Consider the following 21051-nt stretch of genomic DNA (forward strand, 5'->3'; position numbering starts at 1 on the left):
GTGATCATCAAACAGACCTTGACAATCAATCTCTGATTACAAAACCCATTTGGGTCCTTCCCTACAAGACCCAAAGTCTCCAAAATCTTTACATAATCGGGAAAAAGCTAGGGCAAGGGCAGTTCGGAGCCACCCATCTCTGCACAGAGAAGTCTACTGGGATTAACTATGGTTGCAAATCGATCCCAAAGAAGAAGCTCATCTGCAAATCAATCCCAAAGAAGTTCATCAATCATACTGGAATCCAGGTCTTTATTTTCTAAATTCGTTTCTGAAATTTATTTAAATTTGTGAGATTTGGGTTGATTTTTTCTTGACTTAAATTTGGGTTTGATTTGTTCTAAATTGATTCTGAAATTTGGGGATTTTGTGATTTGTTCTTGAAAGCTGCCCGTTGAAGCTCTTGGGAAATTTGGGTTTCATCGTTCAGCTTGAAAGCTGCCCGTCGAAGCTCTGGTCCTTAAACTTTAATTGGTGTTTTAAGTCGATCTTGCTTATTTAACATTTGTTTGGTTGCCGAGAAACAGAGCAAAGGGATAGTGATTGCATCTATTAGTGTTTTTTTACAAAAATGGAAAGCTCTCTGCTCTCATCTTCTCCTATCTTGATTTTATTTATTTGTTTATTTTATTTCAAAATACACTCTCACTAACCAAAAACAAGTTTTCTTTTTTTCAGGATTTTCAACTACCAAACAGAGAATGACTGTGAAATGAATTGAGTCTTTGGTGAATTTTGTTGTGTTTCAGATGCTACCAAGAGTGCCTTTATATCTCCAAACATGTCATGGTCTAGGGTTTTCAGATTGCCTCAGATTTACAAGCATGTACATCACTCCTCTTCTGGATACAGGTAACTTCGTTCATCAAAACATATTAATATATCTAATTCATATTTATCACACACAAACAAATCTGGGCTTACACACATTACTCTAATTTAATGAGCTCAGGTCATCTCCAGCCCTTAACATTTTAATCAATTTTAAGTAAAAATCTGTGTAAAAACTTTATTTGATAACGGATAAACTCAGGGCAAGTTTGGCAATAGGCTATTTTAGACAAAAAGTTTAAAAAAAAAAACCACTACCGAAATGTCAACTCTTCTATCTACTTTTCTGCACGTATTTTTGCAAAAGATCAAAAAATCAATTAAAATACCTAGTTTCCAAAACAATCCTTAGTAGAGCGGTAAATTTGAGAGCCACAAAATAGCTTTGAAAATGTTGAATAAACATTTGAATCTCCCTTGATTTGGGTAAAAATTTGAGTAAATCTCAATTCGGTATAAGTTTGGCTCTCAGGAGTGGATGGTGTTTTGAGTGATTTTACCCAAATTTAAATTTAATATGGGTTTTGAGTCAAGGATTGGAGATGCCCTTATTTATTTAGATTTGGTCCAAATGATAAATTTGATTTTCAGGTGCTCACTCGATTCTTCATGGTTGACACGTAATTTTGTGGGACCTAATAGTACTAGAAATGGGTGGGATTTCTGTTATGAATTTCGGGGTGTAATGACAAGATGCGAATCAAGTGTGGGGTCGTTTGGTAAATGTGGTCAGTTAACTCCATGTTTGGATGTGCGGCGCCAATATGCAACTCATGCTGCCAGAGAACATAAATCAAAGAAGATGCTTTTATATCTGACGGGATTGGTTTTTGCAATGGTGGGGTGTACTTACGCCGCAGTTCCTTTGTATAGGAGATTCTGCCAAGCTACTGGATATGGGGGTACTGTTCAGCGCCGTGAGGTGAGACTCAATCTCATGATTTTCTGTCCAGAACTTTTTTTTTTTTACCCCTCATAGATGGTATTTGAAGTCCTTAGTATGTTTTAGAGTGTTGAAGAAAAGATTGCTCGCCATGCTCAAGACGGAACACGCACCACCAGGTAGCAACTCTTCGTTGTCTATATTATCAATTAGTACAATGGTCAAAACCTTTTTCCATTTGTGATAAGAAGTAAAGCTTATAAGGTGGAATTATATGTTTTGCATTTTTGCAATTTTTTTTTTTGCAGAGATTGATTTGTTTATATATATATATATATATATATGTATATATTTATGCTATTAATTAAAAGTTGCAAGAGAGGATAAGTTTGACAGAGACTAGAGCGGGAGAAAAAAGCTGCAATTTTTCTTTTGTTATTAAACGATATCAATGAAGTTTTACAACAACACTGATCAAGTTCTATAGTACAAAAGAACCGATACATTGATTAGATGAACCCCCATATTTGCTTCCATTTGTAACATAGCATAGTTTCATTCTTCCTGACACTTCATTTAAATCAAGAAATTAGAGTGAAGCAACTAATTTTAGGACTATGCATATTTATTGTACTTCTTAATTGTTAATTGAAGTCCCTATGTGACCATCCGGTACATTTTCTGAGAAGATCTTGATCTAAAATTTCAATTGAGATGAATTTGTCCCATTTGCATGCTTTGTTACAAGTTCACAATCTCTTGTTTCAGGGAGATTGTGGTGCAGTTCAATGCTGATGTGGCTGATGGAATGCAATGGAAGTTTGTTCCTACTCAACGCGAGGTTATCTAGTTTATAATGTGTCATATATATGCATAACATATTATATATATGAGTAAATTACACTAACCTCACCTGAGGTTTGGAGAAAATACAAGTAGCTCGATAGTTTTGGTATAATTACATTAACCTCCCTTTTAGTAAGATTAAAGGTATTGAAACTAGGGGTTGACAAACACTGGGCCAGGCTTGCACCATATAATAAGAGCATATGTGTCATCCCAAGCCCAATCCGACTCGACATTGGGCTTAATCTAGCCATCCGAAGTTCGGCCCTACAAGAACTTCTAAATCCCAGGCCCGTACACTTAACAAACCATTAGACTTGAGCTACTAATTTTTTTATTTTTATGTTTTCTTGAAAGTTATTAAATTATTTAGACTCTTATAATAATTATTTAAATTTGAAACGTTAACAAAATTTAATTGCAAAATAAATATGGTCATTTAACGAATATTTTAATTTAAGCCTTAGAAAAAAGTATATATATATATATATATTTCTTATCTTTTATTATTTTTCTAATTTATTTTGTAACTAAGTAATATAAAATTAAAATTAATATTTTATAAATGGGTGGGGTGGGGTGGGGTGGGGTGGGTTGGGCTGGGCTGGGCAGAGTTGGATTGGGCAGATTGGGCTAAAACTCCTCACCTCCAGTCCAGCCCAAAAATTAAATGGACCAAAATATCAGCCCGCCGTACCCCTATGAGCTAAATAATTTTTCCCTAGTCCTAAAATTATCGAGTTGGGTTCGGTGGGTTGGATAGACCATAGAGCCAATAGCTACCCTTAATCGAAACTAATACAAATAGTGTGAAACACAAGAATAAATAAGAAAAAATGACTCCGTTTGGTAAGACTCTCAAATTATAGTTTCACCCATTAATTTGAGTGTGTTGTTTGTTTTGAACTTTCAAATTATAACTCTACACTCATTTTTCAAAACTCAATTCAAAATATAATCATTACTTTTTAAAACTCATAACCAAACACATAATTCAAAACTCTTTTCAAAACTCAATTCAAATCAATATTTTAATTTTTTTAAATATTTTAAATATTTAAATATGTTACGATTTTTTTAATTTTTTTAATTTTTTGAATATTTTTAAATATTTTAATTTCAAAATATTACGATTTTAATTTTTTAAATTTTAAAATATTTTATAAAAATAAATTCAAACTCTATTTTATAAAAATATTTTAATTTTTTTGTTATGTATTTGAAAATATTATAGAGTTTCGAGTTGTTATGTGTTTGATTATGAGTTTTAAAAATAATTTTTTAATTGAGTTTTGTTTTATGTGTTTGGTTACGATTTGAGTGTAGCGTTATTTTTAAATTTAAAATATTAACATTTTAAATTATTTAAATTTTTTGAATATTTAAATTATTTAAATTTTTACGATTTAAAATTTTTGAATATTTATTTTAATTTTTTACTTATTAAATTTTTTAGATTATTTAAATTATTTAAATATGTATGATTTAAATTTTTTGAATATTTATTTTGAAAAAAAAATATTTTCTTTGTAGTATTTTCAATTAAAAAATTGATTAATGTTATTTTCTGTTAATAATAAATTTTTTTAATTGAATTTTAAAAAGAGTTTGGTTATGAGTGTTGATCAGAATTTTTAATAATGTGAAAGTAGTGTGTTTTGTTATGAGTTATAACAATTTGAATTAAGTTTTGAAAACTCTTTCCAAAACTCATAACCAAACAAATTTTCTCACTTCACATGTCAAATCAAACTTTCAAAACTCAATTGCACACTCAATTCAAAACTCAATTCAGCACTCTATTCAAAAACCATAACCAAACAAATTTTCTACACTCAAATCATAATTTCACAACGCACAAACTCAAAATACAACTCATACTCTCAAATCATATTTACAAAATTCTACCAAACGCAACCTATATATTTCAGTGTATAAGAGATGACAATATCATTTTTCGATCAATCACACCAACAAATAATTGATGAAAAGGGGGCCAAGTGTTATGCAAATTAAAATATTAAGGGAGCCTAATGTAATTATATCAAAACCGTGAGGCTTGCTTTATTTTCTCTAAACCTCCGGAAGATCACTGTAATTTACCCTATATATAAACATAACATATTTATTTTGTATGCGTGTATATATGTGTATTAGGGGACTTATATCCTTTCTGGTGTTTGAACTGTTATGTTATGGGATTGTATCTATAGGTAAGGGTTAAACCAGGAGAAAGTGCCCTCGCATTTTACACTGCTGAAAATCAAAGTTCAACGCCTATAACTGGTGTATCTACATATAATGTTACCCCAATGAAGGTAAATTTTTTTAAATTTTTTATTAGGCATTTTAATGGTGCATGGGAATTAGTAATTTGTTTTCATCTATAAAATAGTAATTTTACTGTATATATATTATACTCAAGTCAACTGAGAGTTTTATAATGTTATTATTTGGTTGTTTTATCTTTGAATTGATCTAGTTTTTAAAGAATTAGCAGTTGAGCTGGTCTTTAGGTCTTTGATGTGAAAAGGTTCTCTTACAAAATGTTTAATGTCTTGTTATCTGTCAATAAAATACACGCATGCCTAGCAGAAATATATTAGTTCTTGAGTAAATGAGTATATTTATTTGTTCGTTGAGTTTATTACCTATTTTTCTCAATCTGTACTCAAGAATCAAGGTGTATGTCATGCCTCGGATTTTTCGAAGCCCAAATCCAAGAGAACAAGGATAACAATTTAATCACAATAAGTAATTAAAGAGAGAAATCGATATACAGTGGGGTTTGAAACCATAACCCACCCTCATTTGTATTACATACAATCCATGAGATTACATTTCTTACATGCATTCTATATTCATTGTCTATGTGGCCCCAAATATAAAACATGTAATCAAAAAATATTGTCATTCATTACATGTTCAAATGCCCCATGGGCTACGTCAAAATGAAGCGGGTTTAACCCTTACAAAACAAGGCTCACAACCCTACATAAGCAAGGCCTTGAGCCACAACACTGACAAGATCAGAAAAAAGAACACAACAATCAACCCAAATAAAAGGATCCGAAAACAATACGACCATGCCCAAACTAGAGGATTTAAGTCAGGTTTAAGGCCTGAGTCGCTACAGTGTAGTTATTCCTATTTGAGTATGTTCACTATAGGAAGCTTGTTCTAAGTCTTGCCGTAGGACTGCATGGATGAGTATGTGTCTTGAGTTACATTGACTAATTATGCTGTTGTGGTTTTGGTCACAATTATCTTGAATTATTGCCATCGTAAGTATTGTGCTTAGAGAACTATGAAAATGTACAAAAATAGTTTCAAGTGAGTATTTTTTTCTCTATATTTAAAATTTGTCTTATTACTGATGCGGAGAATGATGAAGCTTTGGTCAATTTGATGATCATGGACCAATATATTAAAAGAGAAGAAAAAGTGATAGACACTAGAGAAAAAGATTTAAGGAGTTAAATCGCTTGAATTATAGTATTAGTTCATTTCTATCTAACATTTGTATTGTTAATATTATAGATGCTTTTTGTATATATACTGAACTGTTGTGGCTTTTAAATTGAGTGTAGACGTACTTGTAGTGTTCTCCTCTCTATAGTGTCCTATGTAGATTTTGTATTTTACACTAGATGCATGACTAGTTGTGGTTTTCTTTTGATCTCTATTTGCTGATACAATGGATGGGATATTCCCCTTCGTAGGCCTCGTTTGGCGTGTTACAATTTTAGCCTAAAAGTCAAAAAGTTATTAAAAAAACCAAAAGGCCTATAACAAAAAGTCAAAGATTCCCTTTTCTCTCTACTTTTTGCACATCTTTTCGTAAAAAATCAAAAAGTCATTCCAAACATACTAGTTATTTTTACCTCATATTTTAGCCAAAAAGCCAAAAAATTACTAAAATAACTTGTTTCCAAGCAAGGCCTTAGCTGGAAAGTAGTCAACAAGCTCCCTATTAATCACTACTCTTCAACCCAATCTACAAACTTTTGGGGGAAAGCCATAGCTACCATAGTATCAAGAAGAAAGTCCCATGCAACTGAGTCATAAAGCCTTCATAAGGTCATTCTTCAACATACATCTAGCAGGCCCTTTACCTTTAAGAATACCTTTGGCTAGCTCTTGCATCATAAGAACATTATCCACTATGTCCCTTTCCTTAATGAAAGCTGATTGGGATGAACTGATTAGAACAAGCATCATTTTTTGCAATCTCCTAGATATTATTTTGGCAATGCACTTAATAGGTAATACTGCAACAAGAGATTGGTCTAAAGTCTTTGACAGTGATGGGGGACTTAACTTTGGGAACCAAGGATATAGCAGTACTATTCCAACCTTTATGCATTGAACCAGTTTGAAAAAATGACTTCACAGCACCCGCTACATCAGATCCCACAATATGCCAATTAACTTGGTAAAACCTTCCATTTCATCATCAGTGACAGCCTTAAATGAGATCAGTTCTGGAACAATGTTTTACTTTGGGTAGACCCATACTTTGGAAAGTATCCAAATCTGTGTATCTCCTGGAAAAAGCTGAGCCCAACAACTGTTTATAGAAATCAATAATCTCCTTTTTGATAGAATCAGGGTCTTCCAATGAAACCCCATCTCTACTTTGAATGCTCAAAATCTTATTCTTGAAATTGTTGGTGCCTAACTTTTTGTGAAAGTAACTAGTATTTGGTTGCCCAACTTGAGCCATTGCGCTCTTGATTTTTGCCTTTTAAAGGACTCCTCAGCAAGGCTTAGTTCTGCATGCTAATGGGAGTCGCCTACAGAAATTGAAGGAAAATGTGTTAGAGGAATTTGTTATTTACTTTTCCAACATACTTTTTCTCCAGACTCCAGTATTCCAGTTTTAGTTGCTAAGCGAAATAAGGATGCAAAGAGACTTTTTCATGGGTCGGACCAATAATAGGATTTCAGATGTCAGTTGGTAAACTAGAAGTGTGCAGGCCTTTAAAGGATGACCCTACAGAATAGGCCTATTGACTTTTTAAATCTCTGTTGAACAACTACTCTGGTGGTTTAGCAATGATGTGGACAGACTTGAAGGAAAGATTGTGATCCTGCATGGGAAACTAGAAAAACTACCTTTTAGCGATATGATCTACTGAGGGGTCATTGTGCAAATGGATACTGATTCACAAGGTCATATTATGGTGCTGTGAAATGGTTTCAGACTTTCAGTTCTGTAATGAAGTATTGTGTGGGTCAATTTTATTTTCAGTTAATATATGTTAATATCTGTTGCATATAGCTAAGTAGTCATTGGATCTTAGCTTGGAGTTTGTGGTAACCTTTTTTTCTACCAAAACCTATAGGAATTGGAAATGGAATTTTGGTGGAGTTTGTATTGAGGAAGCTTACAGAGTTTGAGGTTTGGCTTAAGGGGGTGCCAGGGTGGAGATTGGAGACGATGGGCCATGGATACGTACAACACATTTAGTATGAAATCATTCTTTATGGTCTCGATCTATTGTAGTTGTGGCTCAATTTGTAATACAAGCAGGTATGATGTAGGAACCTTTGCCAGTATACAGAGTTGTTCCTAGGAAGATGCTTGACTACATGAACTTGACCAGTGCTTTAAAAACTGACTGATTTTCCTGAACTGCTACCAGTTCAAATTTGTTGCTGATGCAAACGCAGTTCTCATCAGATCTGTTAAACTATGCAATTTTCTATCCAAAATGGATTTGGCGGTTATTCGGTCCAGAACGTAGATCGGTTGCTGGGTCGACTGGTTGAACTGGCCTGTCCAGTCTTGTTTTAAAAACATTGGTTAATAGACCTCTTTAACTAGAACTTGTCCTAGTTGACCAAGGTTGAAACTTTACTGTATGATTTGATTTATTTAACCTAAATCAACTTTCCAAGTTTCGGTGATATCAATTTATCTTCTAAAATATTGAGTTTATCTTCAATTATCATTCGTTCAAATGTTAGTCTCAAACATATATTGAAGATTAACACTTTCTTTTGATTGGCATTGAAGATTAACACATTGATCATGCATAAACCTCATTAATCCATGATATATATATATAAAGTGCAAGGAATATAAAGAGAATGAACACAAGGATTTATAGTGGTTCAACTATATTCCTATGTCCATTCTTGGTCTTCTTACCTGACGTTTTCCACTAATCATCATGGGTTTTCACTAGGATTGTTTTAGTTTTTCCTTCCAATGCACTGATTTCATTAAGCTTATTGTAGACTATTGTATAACCTTTTTAATCAGTTCAATCAAAAATATTGTAGTAGCTAGCTCATATCTGCTGGTTGAGTCTGAATCGGGGTGTCTGGTTGAATACTGAATTCTCAAGCCAAAAAAGAGAAAAAATGGATTGAAGTTTAGTGTTATAATATTTCTGTTATTTATTCTTTTAGGTCAAATTATTCTTGGTGCAAACCCCTTACATTTTCTCCAGGAAAAGATTTCTGGATACCACTTGACCTGCAAGGCTCATGGTTTAGTGTTAGATTTGCTTAATATGAAACCTTAAATCTTCGTATAGAAGAATATACTCTGTTTGAATTGTACTTTGAAGTACAAAAAAAATTGATTTTTTCGTTCTTTCTAGTGACTCTAAAAAATAAGTGACTAGGTTGTGATGGTTTCTAGGCTGCAGTGTACTTCAATAAGATACAGTGCTTTTGCTTTGAGGAACAGCGGCTTCTTCCTGGAGAGCAGATTGACATGCCTGTGAGTATTATCTTCCTTTTTTCACGCAATGGTTTTTGAGCAAACTGTTTTCCAGCTTGTGATATTTTGTTAACTTGCATTTGTAGGTGTTCTTTTATATAGACCCTGAGTTTGAAACGGATCCTAAAATGGATGGCATCAACAACTTGATCTTGTCCTACACATTTTTCAAGGTTTCCGAGGAATAGGGGGCTGCTGCCCTCATATTAGCATCCGGGAATATTTACTTCAATAAGCATTCGCTCATGTAACAAAATGAAATCATTCTTGTTCCCATTCTTATAAAAGGGACTAAATTTGGTTGCTGTAGTTTAATCAGCGTAGTTCCTATAGATATTGTAGATTTGAACAGAGTTGAGTGATTTTTGACATGTCTGTGTTTTCAAGGACATGGAAAGGTATAGCTGCAGTTTTTAACTGGATTCTGTCTGGACATGTTTAAAATGTTATGCTGATCGTTGGAAAACCTGTTTTTCTTCGTCTGACAGACAAATTTGGATTTTGTTATGTTGTGATTGTGTTGTGTTGGTAGAGACTGGGATTTATTTACATGACCAAAATTGAACAAATTGGTACTCCCAAAGTCATGTAACAGTCTTCTGCTTAACCGGATGTAGGGTTGACAAACAAGCCATAGAAGGGCCAACTTGACCTTTGGGCCCGTTTGTTTTTAAAGGTAGAATGGAAGAAATTCAGAGTGAGTGGATTGTTAGTGGATTGTTAGTGAGAGGATTGATAATAAGAGGATTAAGTAAAATTGTATTTGTTTTGATGATAATTGTCAATGTAGAGATTTCACATAAGGTTTTAAAGGGTTTTATAAAAACTTGTAAAATCTCACATTTGGAATAAATGAAAAAAAAATGATATAAGTTGTTTTCTAAATATCTCTCTCCTAATTTTTATTAAAAAAATATATTATTAGGCATTTATCTTCTACTACTTGAAGAATTAAAATATGAAAGTTTTTACCTGTAATAATAAGTTGGTTCAGTTTATAAGGTGTAAAAATTTTATAGACACCGAAACAAACTGTATGGTAAAAAAAACAAATCAAAAACTAAAATTTCAATTAGTCTTGAGCGATGGGTTTGATTCTATCAATTTTCCTTACCCTCCTAATTCGCATGCCAAACTCTCACTATACCAATGCGGTACAAGTTAAAATGGTAACAGATCTTGCGAAAAACTTAAAAGTTAATTATTTTCAAGGGGTGATAAGGTAATTATACAAAACATGAGTTGTATAATTATAACACGTTTTTGTCCCGTGTTTTGAGAATCTATTATTTTAGTCACAAAAAAAAAAAAAAAAAAAAAAAAACTAAATAGTTACTATTAAAAAGTTAAGGTTACGTTTGGTGGAGCTTTCTAACTATGATTTGAGAGTAAAAGTTGTATTTTGAGTTTATGAGTTTTGAAATTATAATTTAAGTGTGGAAAATTTATTTGGTGAAAGAGTTTTGAATTGTGTGGAGAATTTTTGATGTGACATATGATATTTTATACAAAAACTTATCAGTCATAATTAAACATACAACTCAAAATTCTATAAAAACACATAAAAAAATTTAAAAATTCGGAAAATATTTTTTTCGAATATATAAAAATGAATATATGTCAATTGCAAAAATATATATGTATTTTTTTGTACTGTTCCAGTCAACTGGCCGGATGACTGATGGGATGTCCGATGGGACGACCGTTTAGTCCAAATTTTCCTGCTTTCGACTGTATTTTCAAAAATGAACATGGAATTAAGTTTTGAAATTCGTAAACAAACGCCGTGTTCAAATTAAGCTCTGGAACGTTAGTTCCAGAACTGTACCAAACACAGCGTAACTCTTTTTTTAATTTTTTTATATATATTTTTTTATAAAAAATTAAAATATCAACTAAAATAACTAATACCATGCCGTACCAAAGCAATGTAATTAAACAGTGAGTGAATTCAATCAAAACTTTTCTTACGTAGAGTAGGTTTGTGTAGGTGTCATGTTCCATAACGTATCAAAATAGCCTTTAAAATAAAATAAAATAAATATTTGAAAACAATGTGTGAATATTTTATATAACATATTTTTATTTTGGGGAGGTATTTTACATTGCACATTACAGAAGCAAGACTTCAAAAACAAGCATTTTCGTTAATTTGTAGGTTAATTTCCAAATCATGAAACCTAACTATATGACATGTCCGTTCCTGTTTCATCTCTTCATGATCAAGCCAAGAACGACCTCCAATCAAGCTCAGGTTAGGGAAGGATTCAAAATTCTAACTTTGATGTGAAAACCATATAACTTTTAATAGAAAAAAAAAATTAATGTAAATGTTTAAAATATGGTATCGACTTCTACAAATACAAAAACTAAATGATATTACTATTAATTAGGCATTTATTTGTCAATATACCCCATTACAAAAATTTAATTTGTTTGTTAATTCTGACCAAAACTTTTAATAAAAAGTTTTAACTTCATGAAAAATGTTTTGCGAAAATCATCACATGGTTGGACGTCCGGCAAAACATACAATCAATCAATTGGTCGGCCGGTATGTTTCTGTGATGGTTTTCGTGAAATATTTTTCATGATATGTAATATTGTTTATCTATTAACATGTGTATCTATCTCCTAAAGTTAGGCACATAAAGTCGTTTTGTTCAAATCTATTTTTTAACGATATAATTGAAGTTGTATGCTCTTATCCGTAGTTGAAACATATAAAACAAACATAAAGTGGATAATTTATTTCACTAAGCAATATTAAATTTCATCAACTTATTTTTAAGAATGGCATGTTAAACGCAAATAATTTTTCCGTATTGAGATGATGAACAAACAAGAATGTATGCAAAAGAAAAAAACACTTCTTATACAAAAAACCTCAAGATTAAAGAAAGCCCTAATTGTTTAAATAAAAATCAATAAAAGACCAACAATATAAAATAAATAAATAAATATTATTTTGTAGACAAGGCCTCCCATTTAGATTTTGCCCCAAGTCTAGCAACCATATATTTTTTTATATATATAAAAAAATAAAAGTACAAATTTTATTTTATTTTTTAGACAAAAAATAAAAGAACTGATGGCGTTGTCAAGCTGTCACTAATGTTAGTTAAGGGATGTGCCATGACGTACCAAAGCAGCCATGAGTCCTAAAAACATAAAAAGAGAACAATGGGGGTAATACCATAGCACTTTATGAGGGCTCTTCGAATGTGATTCACTTCACACATTTGACTTGTAACACAAGCATTTTTGTTTCATGAATTTTTTATAGGTTAATTTCCTAATCATGACCTAACTAACTATATGACATCTCCCAGCTATGGACTGAGGAGACTTGGAGGGGCAATGTTTATCCCAAAGTTTGAAAATCCCTAAATATAATATATTATAATTAATGTTATATAACATTAATTATAAATATTCTTAAACTATATAATTTCGCTTCTTAATATAGTTTTGAAAAAAAAAATCAATTCAAAGCCAAAGTTTGAAAAAAATAAAAATAAAATACAAAAGTGGTGAACCAATTTGCAACAACTTGTATCTCCAACTCAATCTCCATTTAATCAGGGCTTTTGGCTTAGTGGTCGTGTAGCATATTTTGTTATGTGACGTTGTAAGTTCAAATCTTATAGAGAAGAGTATGATACCCTTTATTTTTCTCTCGTTATGAGAGTTGTATTTATGTGATTGTTGGATTAGATAGTTTCTTTGGATTTGTTATTGGACTTGTAGATAAACAATTCACGCTCTCTCCTCTTCTTATTTTTCTTTTATTTCGATTTTCTTCTTCTGCTTCTTCATTTTTTTTTTTCTTTTTGATTCTCTCTTAAACTTGATAATACATTTTGGGTTTCTTTTTTTTTTCTCTTTTTCATATCTATTTCAAAAATCTTCATCTTTTTATTTCTCTGATTCAGTTCTCTCTTTCCTTAAAAGATTTAAGATAGTATTTGTAAGAATTGAATAACTGATTTAAACAAGATGTAATGAAGTTACTTGTTCTTAATTTTATTTTAGACCTAGAAATGGTTATAAGTTCTTAAAACATTAAAAATTGAACATATTTGCAAACTTGTAAATATATTTTGTTTCAATGATTTCACACAACCTAAAATAAAAAATAAAAAAAAATTACATTTGAAATTTCAATTGTTAAACTATGAAATTGATATCCTTAAGACATCTCGAATTTTAAAAGTAGCCAATAATTTCTTGACACAAAGCAAAACTATAAGATTGATATTCTCAAACATCTCGAGTTGTAAAAGTTATAAACAATTTTTGAGTTGTGCCAAATGTTAGTGAAACATCTAATAAGTTAAATGATCACATATATCCTGGTTTATTATAATCACATTTACATTAAATAAAAACATCTAATAATATAGTTTTGTGATATTTTTTTTTTGAACATTTTGTATCAAAGAACCATGTTCTTCATTTCAAAATTTTCAATTATATATATATATACATTTTATATGCCAAAATTAAAATTCTTCATTGTGCCTCCACTCATGTAGCTCTGTTTCATCATCATCATCATCATCATCTGAGATTCAGATATGAGGCCAAGAAAAGAGAGAGTAGCCAGAAATGAAAGGTTACCTTCCATCTATGGTTGGATAACAGACTTAACAACAAATTAATGCATTTGATAATGGGTTTTTAACAACTCTTTTTCTTTATTAATCACTTTTTTGCCTCTCTCTTTTTTTTTTTTGGAATCATATGTAGAATAATGATGGTGACTCTGACATCAATAGTGCCAGTAACATTGTTTGACATCTCAACTGATGACTTCATTCCAACACACAACCATAACATACACACACATAGATTTGTTTCCTAGAAAGGCTAATTAAAAAAATGAGACGTGAAAATTGCATTATTTAAAAATTCATGGTACCTGTTTTAGACTTAGGATCTTCACTTCTAATGTTTTAATGCATTTTTAATTGTCAAATTAAATAAAAAATTTCTGACACATAAAATTCAAAATATATTTAACAATGTATTGAGATATGAAATATAGAGATTTGGAAATAGAGGAACAGTAAAGTTTTTGGTCCTTAGTAAAATAAAAATAAAAAATAAAAAAACAAAAAAGAGTCAGAGAAAATTGGTGTTTTTGGTCTTTGGTGTTTTTTCTTTTTAAATATTGGATCCAATTTTTAAAGATTTTTAGGGATTCTAATTTAAAAGCAGGTAAAAAGCTTTAAAATATGATGGGAGAAAAAACAGTTCAAAGAATCAAATGGTGGAAAGTGAAGTGAAAGAAAAAAAAATAGAAAAAAAAATATTTGTTTACTACATATGATAATTTTGCAAGAAAAGATAGAGAAATTATGAAATTTTAACTATAAATAACCATTTTTATGAATATATTTAATAAATATGTATTTATATTTTTTACAAGAAACTAAAATTTTAATTACTATACTAACATGGGATTGTGAAAAAAAATTAATTTTCTTATAATTTTCACTGCTTTCATCCTTACCCATTGTGCATCATGATAACCCCGTTCAACATTGGAACTCTGAATTATTCATAAAATTTCAATTAACTTATCATCTCTTTATTTCGCTCAAAAATATTTTTATAATAAGTTGGACTTATAATAAAGAAAAAATATTTGTGTTTGATTATGATTTTAAAATTAATATATTGATAAATGTGATAGTAGTGATGGTGATAGGAGTGGTGGTATCAGCAATGACCCTTACAAATCTAATCTAATCTGATTCCTTTGAATTTCTTAATTTCCTATTTTCACACAAATTTTGCTCTTTTCGACGTTGTTTCCCGGGGCCTTGTTCGCATTTCTTCGAATAACTATCACTTGGAAGCTACACTGAAGATGTTCCCCTCACTCCAGCCTTTAGACTAACCAAGCGTCGGGCCGACCTAATTTATATTTGAACGAAAATGCCGGGTCGCTCAGCGAGGAGAGGATGAGCGCGGATTCTCGGCCGCATTACCCAGCAGCCGTTTCCAACAGCCCCCAAAACGACGTCGTTTTGGGGGCAAATTTTCAAAAAAAAAAAAAATGCAGAGGAAGGAAGGAGAGGAAGAGGGAGGAGGGAGGAGGGAGGAGGAGGAGGAGGAAGGGAAGGGAAGGGCAGGGCCGGACTGGAGGGGGCCATAACCAGTGGGGGAGGAGGAGGAGGAGGAGGAGGCGGCGCCGGAGGCGGAGGAGACGGCGGCTGCTGCGACGAGGTGGGTTGGGCGACGATCGGACGGCTGCGACGGCCGGCGGCGAGGCGACGGTCGCAGCCTCCTCCCTCCTCCTTCCTCCCTCTTCTCCCTCTCCGCTCCCCTCCCTCTGGTTTCTCTGCGAAGAGAGAGAAAGCAACAACGAAGAAGAAGAAAAGAAGAAAAAAAAAAAAAAAACCCCAAAACGACGTCGTTTTGGGGGCTACCGGGTAGGGCGGCCGAGGATCCGAATTCGGAGAGGATAGGGTGCTCTCGGATTTTCTGAGACAGGGCCGATGATGATGGTGGTGTTAATTGTAGTAACGTGGTTGGTGGTGTGGTTTAAGAGTGTCTAATTCAGTTCTTAAAATTAAATGTTTTACGTAAAAATCAATTATATCCTTTTGATAATTATAATTGGTGACTCTTAAAATGTAGATTAAAAATTTTAAAAAATTTAACTAATCTGAAACTTAGTTAATTTTGATTGAATTTATAAATACTATACATAAGTGTCGACATATACATTTATTATAAACTTACTACTATTACCACATTTATTACTATTGCCATTGTTGTTATAAATACCATCATCATTTCATTATCGCTAACATAGTCGCTACAACCATTACTACAACCAGGACAACAACTACACAATCCTTCACTTTTATAACCATTGTCACTTTTACTATAATCACTACCACCATTCCACTGCAACAATAGCCACCATCATTACACAATCATCGTCATCTATGTTTTTTTTCTCCACAACATTATCCTTCCACTATCACCACAACTACTATTCCTCAATCTTCAATACCATTGCCATTGACACTAGCTAAGGACACCGTCTCCTCCACTATCACCAACTCACTATCATAATATAAAAATTAAAATATATAATATGAAAATAATAAATTTAAATTTAATCTTATACATATCAAACAACTTATTTTAAATTTTTATCAAACAATTTTTAGCTTACTAAATTCAAAATTCAATTTTTAACACTTAATTTTTAATTTTCAGTTTTCAGCTTTATCAAACATCACTTTACTTTTTCCTTTTTTTTTTTTTTTTTTTGAATTGTTACGGCAAATTTCTTTTCTTTGGCCAAATATTTTTTTTTCCATTTCATTTTTTATTTTCTTTTTTTGAATTGAATTGAATATTTAAAGTTTGCATTGTTTCTTCACCAAAATAAAAATACTCTTACACCTTGCAATTCATGGTGCTTGCTTGCCCCCACCTCCAAACTTCAATGACTAATCACCCAACTTGAAAACCATGCAATCTTTTGATTAAGTTGATGATTGTAATAATTAATTCCAAAGTTAAAACCAAACAAAGTAATTAGTGTCCTCATATAGACTTTGCTTGAGAATCTTAATCTTTTATAGTTTGAAAACAATCAAATGAAATTTAAGTTTGACAAGCTACCAGGAGCCTTTGCATTGTTTTGTTAATTATGGAAAGATGAACTCTGAAGTAACTTTAAAGTGCATGGTATGACTTAACATGTTTGAGAGGGAGGTTTAATCAGAAAGTTTGGTGCAAGAAAGCATGCAATTCCTCAACAAGCTGGTGATGTGGCAACAAATAAACAAAGTTCAACATTCAGACAGTTATTCATGTATATAAATATCTCCAATGTCCTCATGTTCTATATGTATACACATTGGTTTGAGTTTCAGTTAGGGCTAACTACCCCATCTGAGATCATGGAGAGCCCAAACACCAAGTCTGCTCATAAGGTCAATATGCTATGCTTTTTTTTTATTGACAATGCTAAGGAGTCAGAAAAGAAAGCAGTTAGAAAATGAAAATGAAGAGTGTAGATCATATTCATTCTGTGTGTAAATAACTTCAGAGAAAATTTGAACTTATACACTTCATTTTCAGCCACTTTTCTGTTTTTTTTTGGCTCCACATTACATCGCACCAAATTTGAACTTATGTACTTCAATTTTAGCCATTTTATGTTTTTTCTGTTTCTATAGCTTCTCATTATGTTTTTATCGACATCGTGTTTATTTATTTATTTCGTGTTGATTTAAGTTTGCGAAGTCGCAGTCTGCAATTCAATCTACTGCTAGTAAGGGAGTGGTGAGATCCATTTCACCTCAACATGCCAACAAAAGTCCTTCTTTGGTATGGTCATCAAAATTTATTTATTTTAAATTTTTTTTGAATAAATTTGAATTATTGATAATGTTGTTAATTAAGCTTGTTTATGGTGGCCGGTTAGTGTGCCATGCAGTGAGAAGCAATGAATTACTACATGGGAAAGCTACACCCATATGATTGCCACTATGATTTGTTGTCTTTTTTGTATGTCATGCATAAATATAACATGACACTATACAATTATCTAAATGAAAGTCACATGAGTTGTCTTGATTTATAATAAACATTATACAAAATAAGATAACAAATTTTAATTGCATCATTTCAAATAGAAAAACCTTATCAAGGTGGCCCTATTATTTCAAAAAAAAAAAAAAAAAAAAAAAACCGTTACCACTGTATTTTAGTCGAGTAGTATGTATAAAAAAAAACTTAATGAATAGCATTTTTCTATGACATGCTGGTATGAGGTTTGGGAGGCACCCTATGAAACCATTCTTTGAAACATCTCCAGTGAAAAGAAAAACTAGTGATTCAAATGGCACCACTATGTCAAAACATTTTATTTAAAACTTTTCATTAATTACAAATCAAGATAATTTTATTACCAAATGAAAAGGGCATCAAATTCTTTGAATATTTTCTTTTACTTTCTCTCTATCTCTTCCTCAAAACAAACAAACAAAAAAATTGAGAGAAGATAAGATTCTTTCTTTTTATTAGGTTTCTCAAAAGGGTGCAAAAGAAAACACCAAGCCTCAGGATTTCAAACTCCACACCCAGGAAAGAGCTGCCAAACGGGCGTTATTCAACTACACGGTGAGTGTTCGTCACAAGTGAGCTTTCAATCCATGGCCTAGAAGCACACATAGTTCTCTAACTTTTCAAAATATGGTTTGAACTTAATCCAACGCATGTTACAGGTTGCAACCAAACTATACCTCCTAGAGCGACAAAAGAAACAGATAGAGAAGCTGCAGAAGGTGATAATAACCTTGATTCAAGTGTTATTAATGAGCTACATGATATATATATATATATATATATGTTTGTATATATGTATGTATAGCTTAATGTAATGTGAGATAAACATTGAACCTCTGGAGCAGATGATAGAGGAGGAAGAGGTAAAGATGCTGAGGAAGGAGATGATTCCTAGAGCTCAATTGATGCCCTTCTTTGATAGACCCTTCTTCCCACAAAGGTAATATATAGCTCATGAATTATAGTTAGGAAAAATGCTATACATCCACAAAATTTTCACCTAAAATAAACCAATTAGCTTATCGACTGTCCAAACGTACTATAAGAAACCGTATTGAACATCCCTTGTAATTTTACATGTTCCCATGGTAGCAACATATATTGGTTTAGACATTTGCTCATATAATCTCACTAAATGAGCCACTGTCTTTGTTACCGTTCCAAAATTTAAAATTTGGCCAGCTTGTTTAGGACTTAATCTTAGTACAAGTCCTTAACCATCAAAGTGGAATGGTAAATTAGAAAGTGAAGCAATTTCAATGAAGCAATACCAATACATATAATGATTGTATGTTTTACCACATGTGTTTATTAATGCGGGCCCATTAGCTTTGTATTTAGTGATAAGAAGTGTATAGCCTTACTCTGGTTAGGTGGCAATGTTATGTTGATATTGAACATACTACTAGCACACTACTAGCGTTATTTTAAAAATAAAAAGAACGAAAAAATAAGAGAAAAAAACTCACACTTACATAAACTTTTAGCAAGACTAAGTATATGAAAACAAATTTTTTTCTTCTTTATATCGAAAAATGTACACAAAATGCAATACTGTTTGCATTGTAGCATGATTGGCAAGACAAATGGTAAAAATAGTGAAGTTAAAGACGAAAATAAGTTGTTATACAACACTCTCTCTTTCTCTCATATTCATTTTGGTTTTGCAGATCAAATAGGCCTTTAACAGTTCCTAGAGAGCCAAGTTTCCACATGGTTGGTGGCAAATGCTCAAGCAGTATCTCTTGCATTTAGCTTTGCAAACTTCAACATAATGAAGCCCTCTAAGTAACTCCTGGTTTATCCATGAGAGTCTCTTCAGTTTTCTCTCTCTGTCTCTCTGTCTCTCTGTCTCTGTCTCTGTCTCTTAAAATTGTTCTGTCATTGCAGTGTATGCATGTTATAGAGAGCTATTGTATAGAGTTATTAATCCAGTGTTAAAATGTAGTACTTGTGTATAGCAGGGCTTCAGAATTAGCATCTTCGCCTAGCTGAAGATCTGAAATAAGAAGACTTTTGTATTTTGATCTGTTTCATCAATGCATGCAGAGATTTCTTGTCCATCATGACCATCAATTTTTGCTCTGTTTTAATGATTTAATTACTCATGCTCACAACATTGCAAGAGATTGGGTAATATCTTGAACTTCTTTCTAGTGAATTGCTACATTAAAGGATTAATTACATTATTGGTCCCTGATGTATGCCTCTTATGGTATTTTAGTCCTTACGTTCTAATTGTATCAATTTGGTCCCTCAAATATAAAATATGTGTATATGGTTTCTGCGTCTCATGTCATTCCAAATCCCATACGGTTTTAAGAGTACTTTCGAAAGAATAATCAAGCTAATTACACTAATGACCTCAATATATATGCGCTATGGTTAATCCCCATATTCTAATGATATTAAATAATACCTCAAATATCTATTTATGTAGTACTTAGGTTTCGTTTGAGAATATCATTTTTTAGTCTAAAAGTTAAAAAATTATTAAAAAAAACTAAAAATCCAACAAATTATATAAAAAAGTCAAAAATTCTCTTTTCTCTCTACTTTTTGCGTATCTTCTTGTAAAAAATAAAAAAGTCATCTCAAACATATTAATTTTTTTTATTTCATATTTTAACTAAAAAAATAAAAAATTATTAAAATAGTTTGTTCCCAAACGAGTACTTAATGTTTGATGCCATTCTATTAAAAAATAAAATAACAAAACACTAACGGAACAAAAGGGTTTTTGGAAGAAACACCCAAATGCCACATGGATCATATAAATAAATATTTTATTTTTAAGAGACTAAAATTAACACAATTGAAACATATTAAATTATAGATACCTAGTTGTTCATTCCAAACAATTCTTTACCACCATCAAGGACGAAATTAGGATTTCATCACTCGAGGGGTCAAAAGACGAATATATTTTTTCACTATATACACAAATACAATATGATATAGAAATTATACATATACACACCAAAAAAAAAAAAAAATCAAACACCATGAAAGTAATCTCTAATATGATGAAGAATTTTTTTTTTTTTTTTTTGGCAAAACAAAATGAAAATGCTAGTTGAAAAAAGAATCTATTTTTTATGTTGCAAACCATTTTATGTATAAAATGAGAGATATATTTTTAAAGTACTGC

The 21051-nt window shown here is 31.7% G+C and overlaps 2 protein-coding genes across 7 annotated transcripts; both read left to right on the forward strand.

The window, feature by feature from the left end:
- On the forward strand, window positions 1-9789 carry LOC114288328 (cytochrome c oxidase assembly protein CtaG / Cox11 family). Of its 5 annotated transcripts, none has more exons than XM_028231832.2 (8): window positions 1-248; window positions 750-852; window positions 1423-1753; window positions 1841-1893; window positions 2483-2555; window positions 4774-4878; window positions 9216-9296; window positions 9383-9789. In XM_028231832.2, exons 2-8 carry the CDS (start codon window positions 782-784, stop codon window positions 9482-9484), a joined length of 816 nt encoding a protein of 271 aa, XP_028087633.1. In that variant the 5' UTR covers window positions 1-248; window positions 750-781; the 3' UTR covers window positions 9485-9789. The 5 variants fall into 5 exon arrangements, with proteins under 5 accessions (XP_028087633.1, XP_028087634.1, XP_028087630.1 ...); XM_028231833.2 differs by having other exon boundaries at window positions 3-248; window positions 679-852; window positions 9199-9296; XM_028231829.2 differs by having other exon boundaries at window positions 3-248; window positions 679-852.
- A 7341-nt stretch (window positions 9790-17130) lies between these two features.
- LOC114288369 (microtubule-destabilizing protein 60) lies at window positions 17131-19961 on the forward strand. 2 transcript variants are annotated; one of them, XM_028231875.2, is made up of 6 exons: window positions 17131-17263; window positions 17568-17660; window positions 18360-18455; window positions 18560-18619; window positions 18746-18840; window positions 19571-19961. In XM_028231875.2, exons 1-6 carry the CDS (start codon window positions 17141-17143, stop codon window positions 19653-19655), a joined length of 552 nt encoding a protein of 183 aa, XP_028087676.1. In that variant the 5' UTR covers window positions 17131-17140; the 3' UTR covers window positions 19656-19961. The 2 variants fall into 2 exon arrangements, with proteins under 2 accessions (XP_028087676.1, XP_028087677.1); XM_028231876.2 differs by having other exon boundaries at window positions 17178-17263; window positions 17583-17660.
- Window positions 19962-21051: the final 1090 nt, after the last annotated feature.

The sequence above is a fragment of the Camellia sinensis genome, chromosome 4, assembly GCF_055761805.1.
Source record: "Camellia sinensis isolate YWXY chromosome 4, ASM5576180v1, whole genome shotgun sequence".
Classification (NCBI taxonomy): Eukaryota; Viridiplantae; Streptophyta; class Magnoliopsida; order Ericales; family Theaceae; genus Camellia; species Camellia sinensis.